The sequence below is a fragment of the Camelus bactrianus genome, chromosome 20 (assembly GCF_048773025.1).
Source record: "Camelus bactrianus isolate YW-2024 breed Bactrian camel chromosome 20, ASM4877302v1, whole genome shotgun sequence".
Taxonomy (NCBI): Eukaryota; Metazoa; Chordata; class Mammalia; order Artiodactyla; family Camelidae; genus Camelus; species Camelus bactrianus.
The window spans coordinates 18,986,717-19,007,815 of NC_133558.1; the positions used below are offsets into that span (position 1 = coordinate 18,986,717).

A 21,099-nucleotide genomic window follows, 5' to 3' on the forward strand; every position below is an offset into this window, starting at 1 on the left:
TTGATTTATAATCATTTTACAATGTTGTGTCAAATTCCAGTATTCAGCACAATTTTTCAGTCATTCATGGACATATACACACTCATTGTCACATTTTTTTCTCTGTGAGTTATCATAACATTTTGTGTATATTTCCCTGTGCTATACAGTGTAATCTTGTTTATCTATTCTACAATTTTGAAATCCCAGTCTATCCCTTCCCACCCTCCACCCCCTGGTAACCACAAGTCTGTATTCTCTGTCTGTGAGTCTATTTCTGTCCTGTATTTACACTTTGTTTTTGTTTGTTTGTTTGTTTTTGTTTTTGTTTTTTAGATTCCACATATGAGTGATCTCATATGGTATTTTTCTTTCTCTTTCTGGCTTACTTCACTTAGAATGACATTCTCCAGGAGCATCCATGTTGCTGCAAATGGCATTATGTTGTCGGTTTTTATGGCTGAGTAGTATTCCATTGTATAAATATACCACAGCTTCCTTATCCAGTCACCTGTTGATGGACATTTAGGCTGTTTCCATGTTTTGGCTATTGTAAATAGTGCTGCTATGAACACTGGGGTGCAGGTGTCATCCTGAAGTAGATTTCCTTCTGGATACAAGCCCAGGAGTGGGATTCCTGGGTCATATGGTAAGTCTATTCCTAGTCTTTTGAGGAATCTCCACACTGTTTTCCATAGTGGCTGCACCAAACTGCATTCCCACCAGCAGTGTAGGAGGGTTCCCCTTTCTCCACAGCCTCTCCAGCATTTGTCATTTGTGGATTTTTGAATGACGGCCATTCTGACTGGTGTGAGGTGATACCTCATTGTAGTTTTGATTTGCATTTCTCTGATAATTAGTGATATTGAGCATTTTTTCATGTGCTTTTTGATCATTTGTATGTCTTCCTTGGAGAATTGCTTGTTTAGGTCTTCTGCCCATTTTTGGATTGGGTTGTTTATTTTTTTCTTATTGAGTCGTATGAGCTGCTTATATATTCTGGAGATCAAGCCTTTGTCGGTTTCACTTGCAAAAATTTTCTCCCATTCCGTAGGTTTTCTTCTTGTTTTATTTCTGGTTTCCTTTGCTGTGCAGAAGCTTGTAAGTTTCATTAGGTCCCATTTGTTTATTCTTGCTTTTATTTCTTCTAGGAGAAAATTTTTGAAATGTATGTCAGATAATGTTTTGCCTATGTTTTCCTCTAGGAGGTTTATTGTATCTTGAAGAATTAAAAAATTAATCACTGGAGTTATCCTTCAGAAATGTTATAGTAAAGGAATTGTGTGATTTGGAAGGGGAAGAGCTGGATAGAAGCACCTCAGATGGTAGAAACAGTATAATTAATGAGCAAGAAATGAAAATAAGGAAGGGAGAGAGAGGGGGAAATGTTTTCATTTATATGTGCTAATGATTATCTTGAAGGGTTAGGAATTTGTATACATCCCCAAATTTCAGGAAGCCTTTGAAACTCTTTCTTTCACTCAGAGGTTAAAAGTTCATCAAATGTATTTAGATATCTTTAAAACAGCATTTCACAACAGGCAAGTTTCTAAGGTTTGATTGTTTTATGTGAGTTAACCTTGTTTGAATTTTTTGTTTCTTTCCCTATTTTAAATTTTCTTAATAGGATCAGCACTAATGCTTGGGAGGGGTAAAAGGAGTCCTGATACTCCATCCTTTCACTGTGCAAAATTCGTGACGTGCTCCAGTTGCCATGATGTTTCTGAGCAGAGTCAGCTTGAGGAAGACGAAAACGCCAAGATGCCTTGGCTCCCCCTCAGCTGCTGATCCACCTGCCTTCTTCATGCTGTCCCTGTTCAACCTGTATTTGGGAAGCTTTGCCTTCCCCTAATCTATTTTAATCTGTCTTCTGTTGTTTCCATTAAATATTCATGACAGGGTTGATGGTAGTTCTGCTGAAACTTTTTAAAAGAAAAGACATCGAAATCCAAAGGAATGATAGCTAACCAGAAGACACTCACTAAGTAAGGAAGATTTCCCAACTTGCTACTTGCTAGTATTCTTTTTATTCTTTTCTTGACAATCTTTCAATATCACATAGATAATGTTGGCTCAACATTTTACAAAAATTGGGATAAAGGATGCAGAGTACAGCAAAAATGAGAGTTTCATCACAGCATCTCTGATCCTTAATTCTCAGTGGCTTCCTTTTACCATCAATACCCATCCCCTGATAGGTATTTAGAGGTCTCAGCTGGAATTTCCCCATCAGTGCCAATATGTGGATCAACAATCAGAGCTCACTAGATGATTTTATCTTATTGGGATTCTCTGATCGCCCCTGGCTGGAGACACCACTCTTTGTAATCTTTCTGGTGGCTTACATCTTTGCTCTATTTGGAAATATCTCCATTATCCTAGTTTCCTGCTTGGATCCACAGCTTGACAGTCCCATGTACTTTTTTGTCTCTAATCTATCCTTCCTGGATCTCTGCTATACTACCAGCACTGTCCCACAGATGCTAGTCAACCTCAGGGGACCAGAAAAGACCATTAGCTATGGTGGTTGTGTTGCCCAACTTTACATTTTCTTGGCCTTGGGTTCTACTGAATGCATACTTCTAGCCATCATGGCCTTCGATCGTTACACTGCTATTTGCAAGCCTCTTCACTACCCAGTCATCATGAACCAGAGATGCTGTATCCACATGGCCACTGGGACCTGGATAAGTGGCTTTGCTAACTCCCTTGTGCAGTCCACTCTCACCGTGTTGACCCCCAGATGTGGACAGCGGGTGATGGACCACTTCTTCTGTGAAGTTCCTGCTCTTTTGAAACTAGCTTGTACTGATACTCATGTGAATGAAGCTGAGCTCAATGTGCTAGGGGTGTTGCTACTTCTGGTGCCCCTCGCCCTCATCCTGGGCACTTATGTGTTCATTGGTCGGGCAGTAATGAGAATTCACTCTTCTGAAAGTCGCTGGAAGGCCTTTAATACTTGTGCTTCACATTTGCTGGTGGTCTTCCTCTTCTACTTTACAGCCATCAGTATGTATGTCCAGCCTCCCTCTAGTTACTCCCGTGACAGGGGGAAGATCATGGCTCTCTTCTATGGAATTGTCACCCCTACCCTCAATCCCTTTATCTACACACTGAGGAACAAGGATGTGAAAGCTGCCCTTAGAAGGGCACTGACAAAAGAATTTTGGGTCAAGACAAGATGATCTCTGAAAAGAAGACCTAAGAAATAAAGATGGATGTGTTTGCCTTTTAAATAATGTCAGACATGGAAGTGATGAGAGAACACTGTCATTAAGTGTCATAAAGTTCACAAGTGGAATTGGACAAGAAAGAAACAATCAACTCTTGGTGATCTCCAGGCAGCACTTAATCTATTTTACAATATTGCATCTTACCAAGTCATATCACTTTTTCTCCTAACCCTAACTACCAGTTAACTTAGTTTCAGGGGGGAAACTGGTGTAAGAGCTATAGAAAATATATTTAGAAAGTTTAGGAAATATATTTAGCATAAATTATTTCTAAATGAATCCCAAGTAAATTGGAAATAATCCTATCTTTTTAAAAAATGCCACTACTACCTGCTTTAACTTTAACCAACATACATTGACAGCATTTAGTCATCTTCTAACATTCAATGTCCAAAGACTTTTTAAGGCCTCAGAGGCAAGTGAAATCAAGAGATATTTAGGTCAAAAGCATATAAGATAGATGATTTTATATCTATGCAAAGGCAAATACATTAAAAAATTTAGAGACAGTGATTTTAAATATAAATTGCTTTTGCCATAAACCTTAGTCAATCTTATGCTGTTATGATGAGCAACAATGAGGTCACGACCAATACAAATAGAACTTACTCTGAAGAAAGAGAGAAAATGGATGCTTTGGACAGTGAACAGTGGGAAAAAAACTAAGGCAGAAAATATTCTGACTGGAAAAAACTTACTAGTAATTTATGAGTTTGCAATAGTAACTTCCTTCACTACTTAACTGGGTAAGTTAGGCCTATTTCAATGTGTTACAAGAATATCATGTTGAATTCAAAGCCTTGGTTGACCTACCAGCTTTATTTAAAAAAATGTTTTATAGCTTCAGCTATAAATTGCCTCTCAAATACATAGTAGTCAAAGATGCCTAAAGGAAATAGAGTGAGTTCAGCAAAAACTCAGCATCATTGCCTGAAATGCAAATCAAATCTCATTCTTCATTAATGAGTATATGTAGCCCCATCAACAGAGTGATGAAAAAGCTCTGTACCTTTTGGGGAAAACCATTTATTATTTTTGACTATAGTTTCTTTGCCACCAAATGGAATAGGGAGAGTAACACTTGCCTTAATTCAAAGGTGTATGAAATTATCTTTCTCACAGAACACTGAATTTAATATTTAACATTGTAGATTTGCATCCCATAAAGCAAATCTAAATAATAAAATTTTAATTCTAAATTTGTAGAGCTCTACATCATTTTATATCTGATGATTTATAAGATCATGAACACAGCACTTACTCTAAGGCATCAGTACACTTTCTGTCATTCTCTTCTTTATAACACACAACCCCAAGCTTTCTTTATAAAATTATCCTTTCCAAAGCACAAGCTATCCATAAGTGCATTTAATCATTTTTTTACTTATTTCAGTTCTCTCTAGTTATTTCAAAGTAATGGATCACAGTCCCTTAATAAGATATTCTCTAAGGTCTTGATGAACATGAATTTTCTTAATCCATTAGTGTGCTTCATCAGGTTCCTTAATTTTGGAGCATAAATACACTGGATGGTATAAATTCTGAGGTCTGAATTAAATTAGTATAAGACTGGGATCGTTAATGATCTATGTGAGTTCAACACTGCCACAAATCATAAAAATTTAGAATTATAAATATTAAAGATAGGAAGTAATGTCAAATATACATAAAATCTCCCCCCACCAAGATAAAATATTCTAGTAAATTGATATCACCACATATCATGGAATATTTTATATGAACTTCTCTTTTCTCCCCACATATCAGCATCAATCCTGGTGTTTTCCAACACAGCATATCCAATTGCATTAAAAAAAATTTTTTTTTACAACACTGGTTGACCTCAACCACATGAGGTGCCCTCCCCCCAGATGGGTCACATTTGAACACTTCATCAAGTGCTTTGCTTTCAAAATAAGTCCTTCCCAAGCCCATGTAATATTTATATTTGTAATTTCCCATACTTCTGCAGATTTCTCTTTCAGGCTCTTCACATGATAAATGTTTAGTTAATGCACCAAACATAAATAGATCTGGAGCTGCTTCTTTTTTCCTTTTTTCCAAGGACAACTGCAACCCTCTCCTCTCCTCTGCCTAAAAGGAACAGTGCAAAGATCTACTGCCTGCCAATTAAGTGCAGTGAGCACTTCCACTTTCTGTAGCCCAGTTGTGAGACAGATGAAGCTAGAACATGAGGAAAAAACTTTTAGAAAAATGAAGGTTCTTGTTTAAAAAGGGAAAGAGAGTCTGTCTCAGTTCTAATGCAATCTGGAAAAGGATACTAAACATTAGAAATTTTTTTGGATCACAGTATTTCTCACAAGTCAAGTCATGATTCATTTTTCCATGGGACCTCATACCAATATCCTATATATCCTAATATGTATTAAGGGAAAAAATTTTATAGTATTAATTTTTTCACTCTATTAAAGCAGTTTCTTCTCAGAGGTTGTGTGTTGTACTTCCCAAAGGGTATCTGAGGTCACTAAATAAAAATTCTACATCTTCTTGGGCTTGTTAGTTTTGCTTAAAGGTCTAGATAAAGGGGAGGGTATAGCTCAGTGGTAGAGTGTATGCTTAGGGCACATGATGTTCAATCCCCAGTACCTCCATTAAAAAAAAAAAAATAATAATAATAAATAATTACCATCCCCCCAAAATTTTTTTAGAGAAAGGTCTAGATAAAATGTAAATAAAGAAACATTGAAACTACTATTTTGCATTGGAACTGGCGTGAATTATAATATGCCGTGGAATTTGCATACATTTTTAAACAAAAACATGGGCCCTTAAAGAAATTTAGTGCTGATGTGGGAGGTTGTTCCAAGTATGTCCCCTAAACCCCAGGGGTATATTTTGATTCACCTTCAATATTAGAGATATATCAGAGCAACACCCTGAGATTTAAACAAAACAAAAAAATCTGAATTTTTAATTTCATGAGTGCAATTAATATTTTTACATGAAGGATGCCTGATATTTTAGAAGTTTATAAGTATAAATACATAATGAAATGAATGTACAGTACATGTACTGTCAAGCACACAAATCAATATAGTGCAATGTTGAAAACATGGTTAATGAAGAAATCTTTTTAATATTCTTGAAAGTATTACTAAAACCAGTAGATTTATTAAATATATTAGTAAATTTTGCAAATATCAGTAAGTCATTAAATAGGAAAATGTTTTGTGATATAGAAGGGAAGCACATTCAATAAAGTCTACTATCTATTATTAGAGGAGCACTAGAAAATTCCCAGTAACGTCAGAATGAATCGAGATTTCCCACTCTCACAGTTTTTTACTATTATTTTAGATTAACCACTGCTATAGCTTGAATATTTGTGTCCTCCGAAAATTCCTAAGCTGAAACTTCATCCCCATTTGACACTACGTGTATGAGGGGCCTTTGGGAGGTGACTGTGTCACGAGGTTGGAGCCCTCACCCCTTCTGCCATGTGAGGACAGAGTGAAAACATGGTGGTCTACAAACCACGAAGCCCTCACCAAACATCAGATCTGCTGGTGCCTTGATCTTGGACTTGCCAGTCTCCAGAACTGTGGTAGATACATTTCTGTTATCTATAAGCCATCCAGTCTATGGTATTTTGTATAGAAGCCCAAAGACGAGGGCACCACCCAATGCAATTTTTTAAATAACCCAATTTAAATGTTAATCTCATCTGGAAACACCCTAGCAGGTACACCGGGAATAACGCTTAATCAATTATCTGGGCACATAAAATTAGCCATCATGATGGCTAACCATTTACATGATGATGACTCAGATGTGGTCCCTAGAAAGCCAAACTTAAAGATAAAAAGGAGAAAAAAAATTATTAGGAACATCAAAGTCTTCACACTGTAGGGAAAATAAATTTCATTAAATTGATTCAGCCAAATCACTAACAAAAAAACAAGCAAACAACTAACAAGACAGAGAAGGCGAGTAGAATCAGTATCAAGAGGTGCTACAACATTTTAGTTAAAGCACTCAGGATTCAACAACAAAGATACGTGCTTACACACAAAAAAGATATGACCCATACACAGGAAAAGAAAGGCAGGTAACAGGAAATTACCTGTTAGGGAACCCCAATTTTGGATTCAGCAGAGAAAGACTTCAAAGTATCTATCATACATATGTTTAAAGGGAAAAAAAATATGTTTAAAGAATAAAAAGATACAGTAATAATGTCTCACCAGATACGAAATATAAATAAGGAAATATGAATTATAAAAAAGAACCAAAGGACTGGATAGCTACATGCAAAAGAATAAAACTGGACCACTATCTTACATCATACACAAAAATTAACTCAAAATGGATTAAAGACTTGAATGTAAGACCTGCAACCATAAAATGCCTAGAAGAAAACATAAGTGGTAAGTTCTTTCAATCAATCTTGGAGATGATTTTTTGGATCTGACTCCTAAAGCAAAGGCAACAAAAGCAAAAATAAACAAGTGAGACTACATCAAACCAAAAAGCTTCTGAACAGCAAAGGAAACCATCAACAAAGTGAAAAAACAGCTTAACAAAAAGAAGAAAATATTTGCAAATCATATATCTGATAATGGATTAATATCTAAAATATGTAAAGAACTCATACAACTTAAGCAAAAAACCAAATGATTTGATTTTAAAATGGGCAGAGGATCTAAATACAGGCATACTTCTGAGATATTGTGGATTCAGTTCCAGATCACTGCAGCAAAGTGATTATTGCAATAAAGCAAGTTATACAAATTTTTTGGTTTCCCAGTGTGTATAAAAGTTATGTTGACACTATACTTACATCTATTAAGTGTGAAATAGTAGTATGTCTAAAACATGAAGTGTGATTCTTATTGCAAATACTTATGCAGCACTATAATAGTCACTGGGAATCAAAACTGAGTTTGCAATTTTTAGCATTCAACTTCTTAACCATAAAAATATGAAAATATGTTTATTAAATATAAAAATAGGGGAACTTAGAGCTATTTTTAAATGTTGTCAATGGAATATAACTTACAATGAATTTTTGACATTTAGGAGTAGATATAAGATTAAAATTTTTTTAAATTTATTTCATTGTTAAGAAGGTAGATCTTATGTAAAGGTTATTACCACAATAAAAAAAAATGCCTTTCCTGTAATCATTGGTTTTTGAAAATGAAACACATTCATCTTTGGAGGAAAATTACCCATCTATGGAATTGTTAAAATGTCTACTGGATTATCAGGTTCAGAGTTATTTTAGAAAAGATATAATGTTTGGATGAAGCTTGGACTCAGTGACCTCTAAGTCTTGTTTAAACTCTAAGATCCTTTGATTCTGTAGCTTTATATGTTTATGTAAGAATTACTAAACATTCCCTTTTTGACATGAGGTCCATACAAGCATGCGTGATTTTATTGGTGATCAGTAAAGTTGAAATTGTTAATTCTTACTAGAGAAACTAAGTCTGAACTTTTGGAAAATAAATTGTATACAATATACATTTTTCTCTCCCTGAAATGCGTAGACTGTAAGATTCCTTTAAACCCAGATGGTAATTATCTACTTTTCACCGAGGCAATCCTTGAGGGAGAGGTCCATGAAACCCCACACTTGAACTCATGGTGTTTACCTGGAACACCAACAGTGCTGAGCAGACTTGTTCCCTAGGCCTGGGCAGCACTGGCTTCATTCCAGGTGTCAAGGGCTTAGTGGGAAGTTAAATGTTCCTGGGTCTATGCTCACTGTTTGGTCTTATATGAAAGCGTCTCAGTCCTTTCCTTAAATGTGAAAATTTCAAAGACTGAGCCACCAGCTCAATTCTAGAATAAAGATGCTCAAGTTTAAGATTAAATGAGACTGGCTCCTACTGACTAAGATCAATTCTGGTGAGTGAAACTTCTCCATATTGAACGAAATTTATAGCCATGCTTCATAATTTCTGTGTTTCCTTTCACATCTCATTTGCTTTTTGAACCATATTTTAAAATGCTTCTGTACCTATTAGTCCTCCCAAATGCTTCTAGCAAATCCACAAATGACCTTTACAATAGTAAAGTCAATGTACTTTTATTGTTATTTTAAATTGCCTTTCTTAAATTAAACTTACAAGCTTCTGCACAGCAAAGGAAACCATAAGGAAAACAAAACAACAACCTATGGAATGGGAGAACATTTTTGCAAACGATGAAACTGACAAAGGCTTGATATCCAGAACATATAAGCAGCTCATATGACATAATAAGAAAAAAACAAATAACCCAATCCAAAAATGGGCAGAAGACCTAAACAAGCCATTCTCCAAGGAAGAAATACAAATGATCAATAGGCACATGAAAAAATGCTCAATAGCACTAAGTATCAGAGAAATGCAAATCAAAACTGTGATGAGGTATCACCTTTCTTAAATAAATGACTCTATTGTACAGTTTTTTTCTTTTTCAACATCTGTCTTCCATTGGCTCTATGATGTCACTCCCTACTGGTTTTCTCCTTCCAAATATTCTTTCTCAGTCTCTTTGACTGGGTCCGCTTCTGCACATCTATTTAAATTTGATGACATCTGTCCTCAGACCTCTTTTCTGTCCTTTTTTTAAACTCAAAAATATTCTTGTAAGTGCCATTTAAAGGAGCCAGGTTAACTGTTTTTGTAGCATGATTTTCACACTATTACTGAACTGGTGGTGTTTCAAGCACAACCATAGGTCTTCTGAGCTCCAGATCCTTGTATCCAACTTTATGGTTGGCACACCTCAGACTGGGCTTTTCCCATCAGAACTCATCTCTTCTCCCAGCCGTCTCCCTGTCATGGTTATCTGTTTCAAAGAATAACACAACTTCCCTTTTTCCTGGACACTAATCAACCATTGAGACTTTATCTGCTCATTAGCTCTCCAGGAAATTCTCATAACTTCTTTCAACCTACATGAAGCTGTTGATCATATTTAGAAGTTCTATTTTTGAATAATAAAGATTTTTTTCTCTATTAGATATTACCTAATTACCATAGAGATAAATTTGTCTTGTTTTCAGTAGCTCTATGCTGACTACACTTAGTTACTTGACATATAGATATATTAATATCATACATCCTTTTCCTTCTGTTCTTTGGCTTCCTAAACAGAGTCATCCTTGCCATCTTCAGAGTGATCATGGCCAACCTGACCTCAATGAGTGGGTTCCTTCTCATGGGGTTCTCTGAGGAGCGTAAACTTCAGATTTTACATGCACTGCTCTTTTTGGTGACATACCTGCTGGCCTTGACAGGCAACCTCCTCATTATCACCATAACTACCTTGGACCATTGCCTCCATTCCCCCATGTATTACTTCTTGAAGCACCTCTCTCTTTTGGACCTCTGTTTCATCTCCATCACAGTCCCCCAGTCCATTGCAAATTCTCTCATGGACAATGGTTACATTTCCCTTGGTCAGTGCATTCTTCAGGTTTTCTTCTTCATAGCTCTGGCCTCGTCAGAAGTGGCCATCCTCACGGTGATGTCTTATGACCGGTATGTAGCCATCTGTCAACCACTGCAATATGAGACCATCATGGATCCCCGGGCTTGTAGGCGTGCCGTGATAGCTGTGTGGGTTGCCGGGGGCCTCTCTGGGCTCTTGCATACAGCTGTTAATTTCTCCATACCTCTCTGTGGGGAGAGAGTCATTCACCAATTCTTCTGTGATGTTCCTCAGATGCTGAAACTAGCCTGTTCTTATGACTTCATTAATGAGATTGCAGTGGCTGCATTCACAACCTCAACAGCATTTATCTGTTTGATCTCTATCGTGCTTTCCTACATTCGCATCTTCTCTGCAGTGCTGAGAATCCCATCAACTGAGGGCCGGACCAAAGTCTTCTCCACCTGCATACCTCACCTATTCGTAGTCACCTTCTTCCTCTCGGCTGCAGGGTTTGAGTTTCTAAGGCCGCCTTCTGATTCCCAATCGGCTATGGACCTCACCTTCTCCGTATTCTATACTGTGATACCTCCAACACTCAATCCAGTCATCTATAGTTTACGGAATGAAGCCATGAAGGCAGCTCTGAGGAAGGTACTGTCAAAAGAAGAATTTGCTCAGAGAAAGATGTATTTAAAAGCCATTTTCAAACTCTGAAGAACCATACCAATAAAAACTTCTGTTATGTTTCAGATTGTAAGAGGGATAAATCTACTTTCTTCCCAGAACTCCCTTCCATCTTCTCTATTCTTTATATTCTTTTCAAAACATAATTCTTCAAAATTTAAGATGTTATGCTTCTAAGGATATTGGTCTTCTTTCCACCAATTAAATTTTTATTTATTTTTTTTCCCTTCCCACCCTCCACCCCCCTGGTAACCACAAGTCTGTATTCTCTGTCTGTGAGTCTATTTCTGTCCTGTATTTACGCTTTGTTTTTGTTTGTTTGTTTGTTTTTGTTTTTGTTTTTTAGATTCCACATATGAGCGATCTCATATGGTATTTTTCTTTCTCTTTCTGGCTTACTTCACTTAGAATGACATTCTCCAGGAGCATCCATGTTGCTGCAAATGGCATTATGTTGTCGGTTTTTATGGCTGAGTAGTATTCCATTGTATAAATATACCACAGCTTCTTTATCCAGTCACCTGTTGATGGACATTTAGGCTGTTTCCATGTTTTAGCTATTGTAAATAGTGCTGCTATGAACATTGGGGTGCAGGTGTCATCCTGAAGTAGATTTCCTTCTGGATACAAGCCCAGGAGTGGGATTCCTGGGTCATATGGTAAGTCTATTCCTAGTCTTTTGAGGAATCTCCACACTGTTTTCCATAGTGGCTGCACCAAACTGCATTCCCATTGGATAGGGATCAATTTTTATTTTTAGGCATCTTTTAGGAATTTTTTAAATAAAAGAGAAAAGGTAATTATTTGGGGACTTGACCACCATAATTTAAAGTTGGCTTTTAACAAATAAATTGCAAACTGCTGTCAGGTTAGCTGATTGTGTTTATGAGATATTATATTCATGGTGTATGTATATGATTTCCAATAGTCCTGCAAGTTTCTTATGTACATCAAGTATCTGTTAATTTTCCCTTCCTTTTATGTGTTATAATAGCCTTTCCCACAGCTATTTAGTCTGTAATAAATGTCAGGTGCATTACACACATTTTTCTTTTAACTCTGTCACACAACTCTTCTAGCTATGCCACTTTGTCCTCAATCTATCAATTAGGACACTAAATTTAGGAGAGATTAATTCTCTTGAGATTTCTCAAACAAAAAGTAGTAAATACGTGATTTAAACTAACATTTGTCTGATGCCAAGCTCATTTATTTGCCTCTGCTCATTGCAAATGCTTTGTTTCCCAGTGTGTGTGTATATGTATCATCTAAAAAATTAGCATATTCTACTATAATTCACTAATAAGATAGCCATCAGACACCTGCTTTTCCCTTACTGAATATGTTTCTATTAGTTCATTTTCTCTTCTGATCCACAGAAGAGTTTTACGCGATTTTCACGGTTAGGCAGGGGATGCCTCCTGGGTCCATGAAAGAGAACAAAACTGAGTGAAAAGCTCAAATCTATGTGTATAAGAGTCACAGATTCTGTGAATCTCAAGCTCTGACTCCTATTCAGGGAATGTAACTTTTTTCAAGGACTCATAATTCACAAGGGGAAAATATTCTACCAGTTCCCCAATGTTGAAGTAAATCAAAGTACATGTTCTATTAACAGTGAGAATGAGCAATTGCTGAGTAATGGGGGATATTATTTAAATGCTATTTTGGATTAATGGTTCTGTCTATAATATATGCACATGCATACACACAGAGATTTTTTGCTTGTTTTTAAAGGTTATACATTTCTTCTCTTCCAGTATGAAGCTGGAATTGATGACAAGAACTCTATTAGTGCCCTGTTTTACAGCCCTGAAGCTTGGTCAACAACTGTTTCTCTTTCCTTATATGCACTTTTTTTTAAAAATTATGTACTATTTTAAAGAGGTTGTACATTGTTGATTTAAAAAATTCCAAGATGGAGATAAAGAAAATTTAAAACTAAACCATAAATCCACTGGAACTGATAGTGTACTATTTGTGACTCTGCCTCTAGATTCTTTTAAATGTATGTGTATGTATGTGTAGATATTATACTGTATTGCAATGTCACAGTATATAATGATCAATAAACTCTTTTGGTGTGAAACAATGTTAAAAGCATGTTTCTAGATCAATAAGTAAAATCATTTCAATAGCTATGATTAAAATCACAACCATTAAGTTATCTCCTGTTTAAGATGTTTGTCTTTTTATTGTCATTATTCTAAACAATACTTTGATGAATATACATCTTACTCCATGTACATATTTGTACACGTATATGATTAATTCTTAGGCAACATGCCCAGTAATCAAATCACTTCCTTATTGTCCCATCTGCTGTATGTGTTCAATATATCATTGAACCTCCTTCAGTGTCCATTGGTCTTTATTGCCTCTAAAACAGAGAAACTTCCCTGAAATGCATTAATACTAAAACTTAATTTCATGGAGTGTTTTTCTCTCACAGAGAGAATTTTAAAATTCTTAGGGGAAAGAGAAGAAATGGTACTAAACAAAGATAATTAACATTATATAATTTTTTGTTTCTTTGAGTGAGATAATTCTGAGCTAGATTGAAGAGGGAAAATATTCCTGAAAACCTCACCAATACTCTCAGATCAAGAGAATGTGCTATTTGCAAAGAATGTGCCCATTCAGGCAAGGTAAGCCACCACCCAAGAAAGAGATTGCCAATCAACAGGAAGGAAAATATTTGCAGATAATGGATATTAAGGTTATTGACTTTAAGATGAGGTTAACCTCAAGAGGCCGCCCCCATCAATAATCAGGTCATCACTGGAAGTTTCTTCAATTCACTCTTTGTTCATGTATTCATTTTTTTGTTCATTCCCAATTTTTTCATCTCAGTAAACAACTTCTGTCCACCTAGTTATTCTCCTTACATCAATGAATACTCTCTTTCACTCAAACCCTGATATCCCACCAAAGTACTATTGATTAAATTTTTTATCTCTACTGCCATTTCTTTGGTCCAGGCAATATTACCTTAGACTGGTGCACTGGGACAGACTCATAACTGATTCCCACACTCTTCTATTTTGCATACAATACAGGTGTGTGTGTGGGGGTTGTTGTTGTTGTTGCTGTTGTTGTTTTGTCTTTTACATTTTCATCAGCTTTATTTTGGGTAAAATTTATATAAACTTTATTGTATCCATTTAGAGTGTATAAATCAGTAAATATTGATAATTGTATATAGTCATTAAACCACCATCCACAGTCAAGGTACAGAATATTTCCATTATCTCAGAAAGATTCTTGTGTATCTTATAGTCCTTTCTTCCCCTGGCTTCTGCCCCCAAGAAACCACTGATATTTTTGTCATCAAATATTTGTTTGCCTTTTTTAGAATTTTGCATAAATGAAATCATATACATTCTTTGATGTCAAGCTTCTTTTGCTGAGCGTGGTGGTTTTGAGACTTAATCTATGTAGTTGAGTTTTCTTTTATTGCTGAGTTGTATTCCACTAACTAGATGTGCTGCTACATTTTGTTTATTCATTCATAGATTCATGAACAATTTTGCTGCTTGCAGTTTGGGGTATTTTAAATAAGTCTTTTGGGGGGTCTTATTTGATTTGGTATTGTTGTTTTGGGTTCATTAATATTTTGTATAAATAGTTTTGCATTATAATTATATTCCATTTCTTACCTTTTTATTTTCACTCATACAGTGATTTTAAGAGCCAATATGTTGTAATGTTTATATCTAGCCCCCTCATTCTAACCACTGCTTGGTTTTCTTTTTGGGGGGGGGTAATTAGATTTTTAAATTTATTTTTGTTTTAATGGAGATACTGGGGCTTGAACCCAGGACCTCATGCATGCTAAGCACATGCTGTACCACTGAGCTATACCCTTCCCCCGACCCACTGCATGGTTTTCAGCGATATATCCTCAATATTTTGCATAGTCACTTTCCCACTGATAGTCTGATATTTAAAATAAAAATTGGGGTATCATTCTATGAATAATAGTTTCACATTTCTTTTCTGCAATTTTAATAAACTTTGGGCATTTTGGCCTATCAGATTAAGTTAAATAACCACTGTTTATGAAAAGGTTAACCTAGCAGGCTTGTACTGATCAAACCCAGCACATTCCAAAAACAGGTCTGTGTTCAGCTTTGGCAGGATCTTGGGAGATGAATGCTCATCTCCTGGAATAGTCTGCCTGATAAGAATTGTTTGTTGTTGTTTTTAATTCCTGAGGCCTTGGACCACATTGTACCAGTTTGATCAGATAGTTTATGCTAGTAAGGTGACTTACTGCGAACATCTGCCTTTGCTCTAACATGATGTATCACATTGATTGGGTTTCATATGTTGAACCATCCGTGCACCCCAGGTACAAAGTCCACTTAATCGTGGTGAATGAGCTCGTTCATGTGCTGTTTAATTTGGTTTGCTAGTATTTAGTGAGGATATTTGCAACTATATTTATTAGGAATATTGACCTATATTTTCTATTCTAGTAGTGTTCTTTTATGGTTTATATTATCAGAATAATGCTGGTCTCATAAATGATTTGGGAGTGTTCTTTCCTCTTTAATTTTTTGGAAGAGTTTGAGAAGGATTAGTGTTAATTCTTTTTTAAACGTTTGGTAAACTTCAGCAGAGAAGTCATTTGTTCTGGTGCCCCATTGTTTTTCAAAGCTAAATGTTTAGGGGGCTTGTCTCTCAGATGCAGGTCTTAAAAGTTGTGGTGCTTGATATTGGGTTAAAACTCTTGGCTCCTCGGGGAGAGGCTCCGGGTTCTGAGTTTTCTCTCAAAAATAGGTTATCATGCTGGAGTGGGTTTATTGTGAAATTGTGTCTCAGTCTCTCCTACCTGCTTTGATGTGAGTTTTTTAAATTTGTTAGATGTGTAGGAGTCACAAAGGATTTTGATTCCTACAACTTTACGGAATTTGTTTACTAATTCTAATAGTTTTCTGATAGCGTCCTTGGGGTTTTCTATGTTAATACCATGTCATCTGCAAATAATGACAGTTTTACTTTTTCCTCTCCAGCTTGGATTCCTTTTATTTCTTTTCTCCAATTGTTCCAGCCTGGACTTCCAGCACTATATTGAAAGAAGTGATGAGAGTGAACCCCCTTATCTTTCTTCTGTTCTTAGAGGGAAGGCACTCAGCTTTTCACCATTGCATATGTTAGCATGTCTTCTCATAAATGATCTTTATTATGTTGAGGTATGTTCCTTCTCTACCTAATCTGTTGAGAGTTTTTATCATGAGAGTATGTTAATTCTGTTAAATGATTTTTCTGCACCTATTGAGATGATCATATGATTTTTTATCCTTTATTTTATATACATGGTGTATCACATTTATTAATTTGCTTATGTTGAAACATCCAAGCACCCCATGGATCCCACTTGATCATCCTGTATATTCCTTTTAATTTGCTATTGAATTTTGTTTCTAATATTATTTTGAGGACTTTGCATTATATTAATCAGGGATGTTGGCTGTAATTTACTTTTCTTGTAGTGTACTTCTTGGCTTTATATCTGAGTATATTTGATCTCATAAAATGAGTTTGGAAATATTCCCTTGCCTTATATTTTTTGTAAAAGTTTGAAAAGAATATTAATTCTTCTTTAGATTTTTGGTAGAATTCACCATTGAAACCATCTGGTACTTGACTTTATTTTGGGAGGAAGTTTTAAATTATTAAATGAAAAGTAATTTGAGCAAAATGCTATGTAGCCTTTAAAATTTGGTAAATATATATCCAGAAAGCCTCAGAGGAAATCTTTGCAATACAAATTCTATAAATTTATAGTCATATGATTATTACTGAAAATATTAATAATCTGTGTAAAAGATGGTAAGAGAATTCAGAAATCACAAAACAGCATTGTAGGCTTACATTCATTTCTAAGTACTTATAAAGTAGTTGCAAAGATTTAAATAAAAAATTTTAATGGACTGGGCCTCTTTATGATATTCTCAGGTACTGTTATTAAATTTGTTTTAGGACCTTCTAGTAAGTAGATAGTTTTATGTTTAGTAGAGATGATAATGGAAGACTAAAGTAGCTATTCTAAATCTGAAATGCAATGCATAGGCCTCAGTTTCTAACATGAAAAATAACTATAAACACTGGCTTCTAGCTTTCCAGGAGACCTGACATTAGGGATTCATTTTTTTTAACGTATAAAATCCTGTTTGCCTTTCTGAAATACATGACGCAGCTATCGCAGTGGTTCTTCACGTGTGGTACTCAGATGAACAGCAGCAGCAACATCTGGGAGTGTATTAGGCATCAGATTTATGGATGTCACCTCGGACCTTCCGAATCAGAACTACTAAGTGTGGAACTTAGGTACATACATTTTAACAAGCTTCTCCAGGTGATTTATACCTCTACCACTCAGCTAGGGACGACAAAACCCTACCGTTTACCAAACCACTCCCCCTGAGTGAAAACTTCAGAAGCTCCAAGTCCCAGGTGACAGAGAATAGAAAAGATAAAATACTTTTATCATTCAGTTCAGGCTCCCATTACAAAAGAAAGAAAGAAAGGAAAAGGAAGGAAAGAAGGAAGAAAGGGAGGGAGGAAAGAAGGAAATAAATGAAGAAAAGAAAAAGAAAAAAAAATCACCAATAAAAAATCCCTGGATTTTCAAGGGAAACAACATGTTTAAAAAGATGTCATCATAGATGAGAAAGGTCAGAATTTTGTGATCAGCTTTGATGACTACCCACACACAAAGAGCAGCTGTAGTAAGTTTTCCAATCTTGAATGAGAAATTTTATGGAAAGTGACAGAAAGTTATGTTCTTTAAATTGAGTTTGAAAAAGCAAGACTGTTAATTCTAACAAGGAAGGATATTTACTTCCCAGAAAATGAGCAGATTTAATAACATATATTTAATTCATATAAATGTATCACAAAATGAGAAATTTAAGGAAAATCAGTAAATTGGGAATGATCAATATTTTATAAGTTTATATAAATATTCAGCAAAGTAATTATACTGTAACATGTTTCTTCAGATAGTCTCTGATATCACCGTGAAAGATAAAGCCTTGGCTAGATAAATGTTCAGTGTAATTTTGACTATTTTCCCAATGTTTCTTTATGTCTTTCACAAATACTTATAGATTTTTAGATATAAGACAGAGGTATGAATTGCAAAAGAAGAGGCTTGGTACACAGACTCAGTTCTGTTACTTAGGTATTCTGAATCTTATTTTTTCTTTTAAAAATAGAGATTAATGGGACAGGGTATAGCTCAGTGATTGAGTACATGCCTAGTTCACACACAGAAGGGTCTGGGTTCAATCCCCAGCACCTCCTCTAAAAATAAATAAGCCTAATTACCTCCCCACAAAAAACCACAAAAAATAATTTTTTTTTAAAATAGAGATTAAAATGCTTAAGCCATAGAAGTTTTTTTTTTAATCCCATGTGGATTAAATGAAACATATTTTATGACAAACTAGCATGGTATCTGTCTCATGAAAATGAATGCTCAAAATTGTTCCTTTTTTAATTTCCCAGTCTGTTGATCATTACCTGTATAAATTTGACAGACTAAAATATTTAATGTACCAAAGTCAAAATTAAGTATGGATAATAATGTGGTTTATTATTTTATCAGTTTAAGGAAAAAGAGGTCACAAAACAAGACACAAAAAGAGAGAAAATATGTTGAAAGCATTGCCTTACTCTTGAATTCTTCCCGTTTCCTAATAGCGGTGTGGGGCTTTAATAAAAATGGATTAAGTTGGGGATATTTTAGAAAGATTACCATTCACATTCACGAAGTAAGAGGGAAAAGCCTTTTTAAATTTGGCAACCAAAACTAGTTTAACATTTTAAATTTAATATCGATTTTTATTGTAAATCTTAAAGTACTGACACCCTGCCTGACAACATAACGTAGAAAGGGCCGGGGAAGGCGGGGGCGGGGGGGGGTGAGGGGGAAGGATCGTAAAGGTCAAGTTAATTCTTCATGGAAGAGACATGAGGGAGAGAGAATAAATCTGAACTGTCAACAGGAGGGATGAACATCAGAGAACAGAAAAATGCAGTGAATGAGAGAGGCTATGAAAATGACTAACAAAAGCTTCTCAGATTGATAAGAAATGGGGAGGGGGTGTTGATCTAGAGATTTAGAATTCTCCCAGTTATCATTCCTAAGAACCTGAATTAGTGAGACACACACGAAAAAACTTCAGTGAGATTTCACATGATTTAAAATAAATCACAAAGAAATTGTCTCATTCAGCAGTTTTTTCCCAGTTGCTGCATAGAACTCACAGATGGAGGGAAAAATTAAGGAATATGAGAGCCTCGTTACTAAGTGATCCATCAGCCCTCGTATACCAATACATATATTAACGAGGGGAGAACTCTTGGTTATTTCCACCCCACAAAGCCCAAAACACTGGACAATGAATTAATACTTGATTTATTTCTTCTCTGAAGTGTAGATCACTTTATATCTCTTCAGATTCTCTTTCTGAAGTTGTATATTGGGTATTTGAATGTTTTCCTTGTACATTTAAAGCCACTCAGGGCAATCGCTCTGTCTTCCTCTTCTTGGCAAATGCCAAGACGTGAATGGTCAACAAATATTAATGACTTTAATTGAGGATAATGTGAAGATAAGTCAAACAAAATGAAATTTCAAAGAGAAAGCTGTTAGATACCAGATGAAGCTCTATATAATCAGACTTTATGAAAAAAGAAGATTCCATGAAACATTGGATATATGTTTTCTTTCAAATTTATTTATTCTTCCTTGTTCCATAATAATAATAATAATAGCAACAATGCACAGTGGTTTCTTTTCTTTCAATCTCTCTTAATTTTCTTTCATTACTTGCTCTTGCAATTACTTTAAATCTTATCTCAAGTCATCTCTTCTGTAATATATGGGCAATGTTGTTATAAAAATTAGAGTAACATGTAAAATTCTTGGCGCAATGCTTATTAAGAGATCCTGCCCACGGCTGTCATTCAATAAATGGTACTTAGTAGTAGACGTGGCTTTTCTTTCCATTTTCTCCTTCTCTTTCTCCTGTTTTTGCCTTGCCTAAAAGTGGTTGCCGATCAGCTGAAATCAGACTCTACAGGCAGCCTTTGAGGTGTGTTAAAGTCAGCCTGTGTTCATATTCCCACGCCCCCTCCTTCATGATTCCTGTGTGTGATTACCAGGAAATCTGCTCTTGCAAGATAATTTCTTTAATTTTTTAAGGCAGATCCAGTGGGGAAGGAATTATGTTCTCATTACATATCTCAGTGCTGTCTGCCACTGATAATTTCCTTGCTCAGTCTGCCCACATCTGTTTAAGAACACATCTGGCTCAAACTGTGCTGCAAATCAGAATGACTCATCCCATCCAGAGGACAATTACACACCAGAAATTAACAACATTGTAAATGGACTATATTTCAATTAAATAAATAAATATAAATAAAAAATAAAATAAGAAAATAAAAATCACCAAAAAATATTAAAATGTTGATTTCACTCTTCTAGTAGTAACATCAAGGCAAGTTTTGGTTATTTCATTCTACACAGTGTGGAATTAAATAAACTCTGCTTTGTTTTCAATTGGTCCAAGAATTGTATATTCCTGGCTTGGTGCCAAGTGACTACCTAGCAAAGTGTTTAGTTTCTGTTTTAATAAGCATTCAAGACAAAGAGACTGTCACTGATTCTTGGGATTAAGGAGAAAGCAGAGTAAGGAGATCCTGTGAATAACTGATTACGAAAATGTTGTACATCAAACCTAACAAAATAAGAGATTATTTGTAGCCCATTAAGAATTGATTTTTGTATTTATTT

At 35.4% G+C, this 21,099-nt stretch overlaps 2 protein-coding genes across 2 annotated transcripts; both read left to right on the forward strand.

Moving 5' to 3' along the window:
• Positions 1 to 2,219: 2,219 nt before the first annotated feature.
• On the forward strand, positions 2,220 to 3,164 carry LOC105084072 (olfactory receptor 2B6-like). The gene has a single exon (XM_010974108.1). The coding sequence runs from the start codon at positions 2,220 to 2,222 to the stop codon at positions 3,162 to 3,164; it is 945 nt and encodes a 314-aa protein (XP_010972410.1).
• Positions 3,165 to 10,255: 7,091 nt separating this feature from the next.
• On the forward strand, positions 10,256 to 13,018 carry OR14J1 (olfactory receptor family 14 subfamily J member 1). The gene has a single exon (XM_010974107.3). The coding sequence runs from the start codon at positions 10,350 to 10,352 to the stop codon at positions 11,313 to 11,315; it is 966 nt and encodes a 321-aa protein (XP_010972409.2). The 5' UTR covers positions 10,256 to 10,349; the 3' UTR covers positions 11,316 to 13,018.
• The last annotated feature ends 8,081 nt before the right edge of the window (positions 13,019 to 21,099 follow it).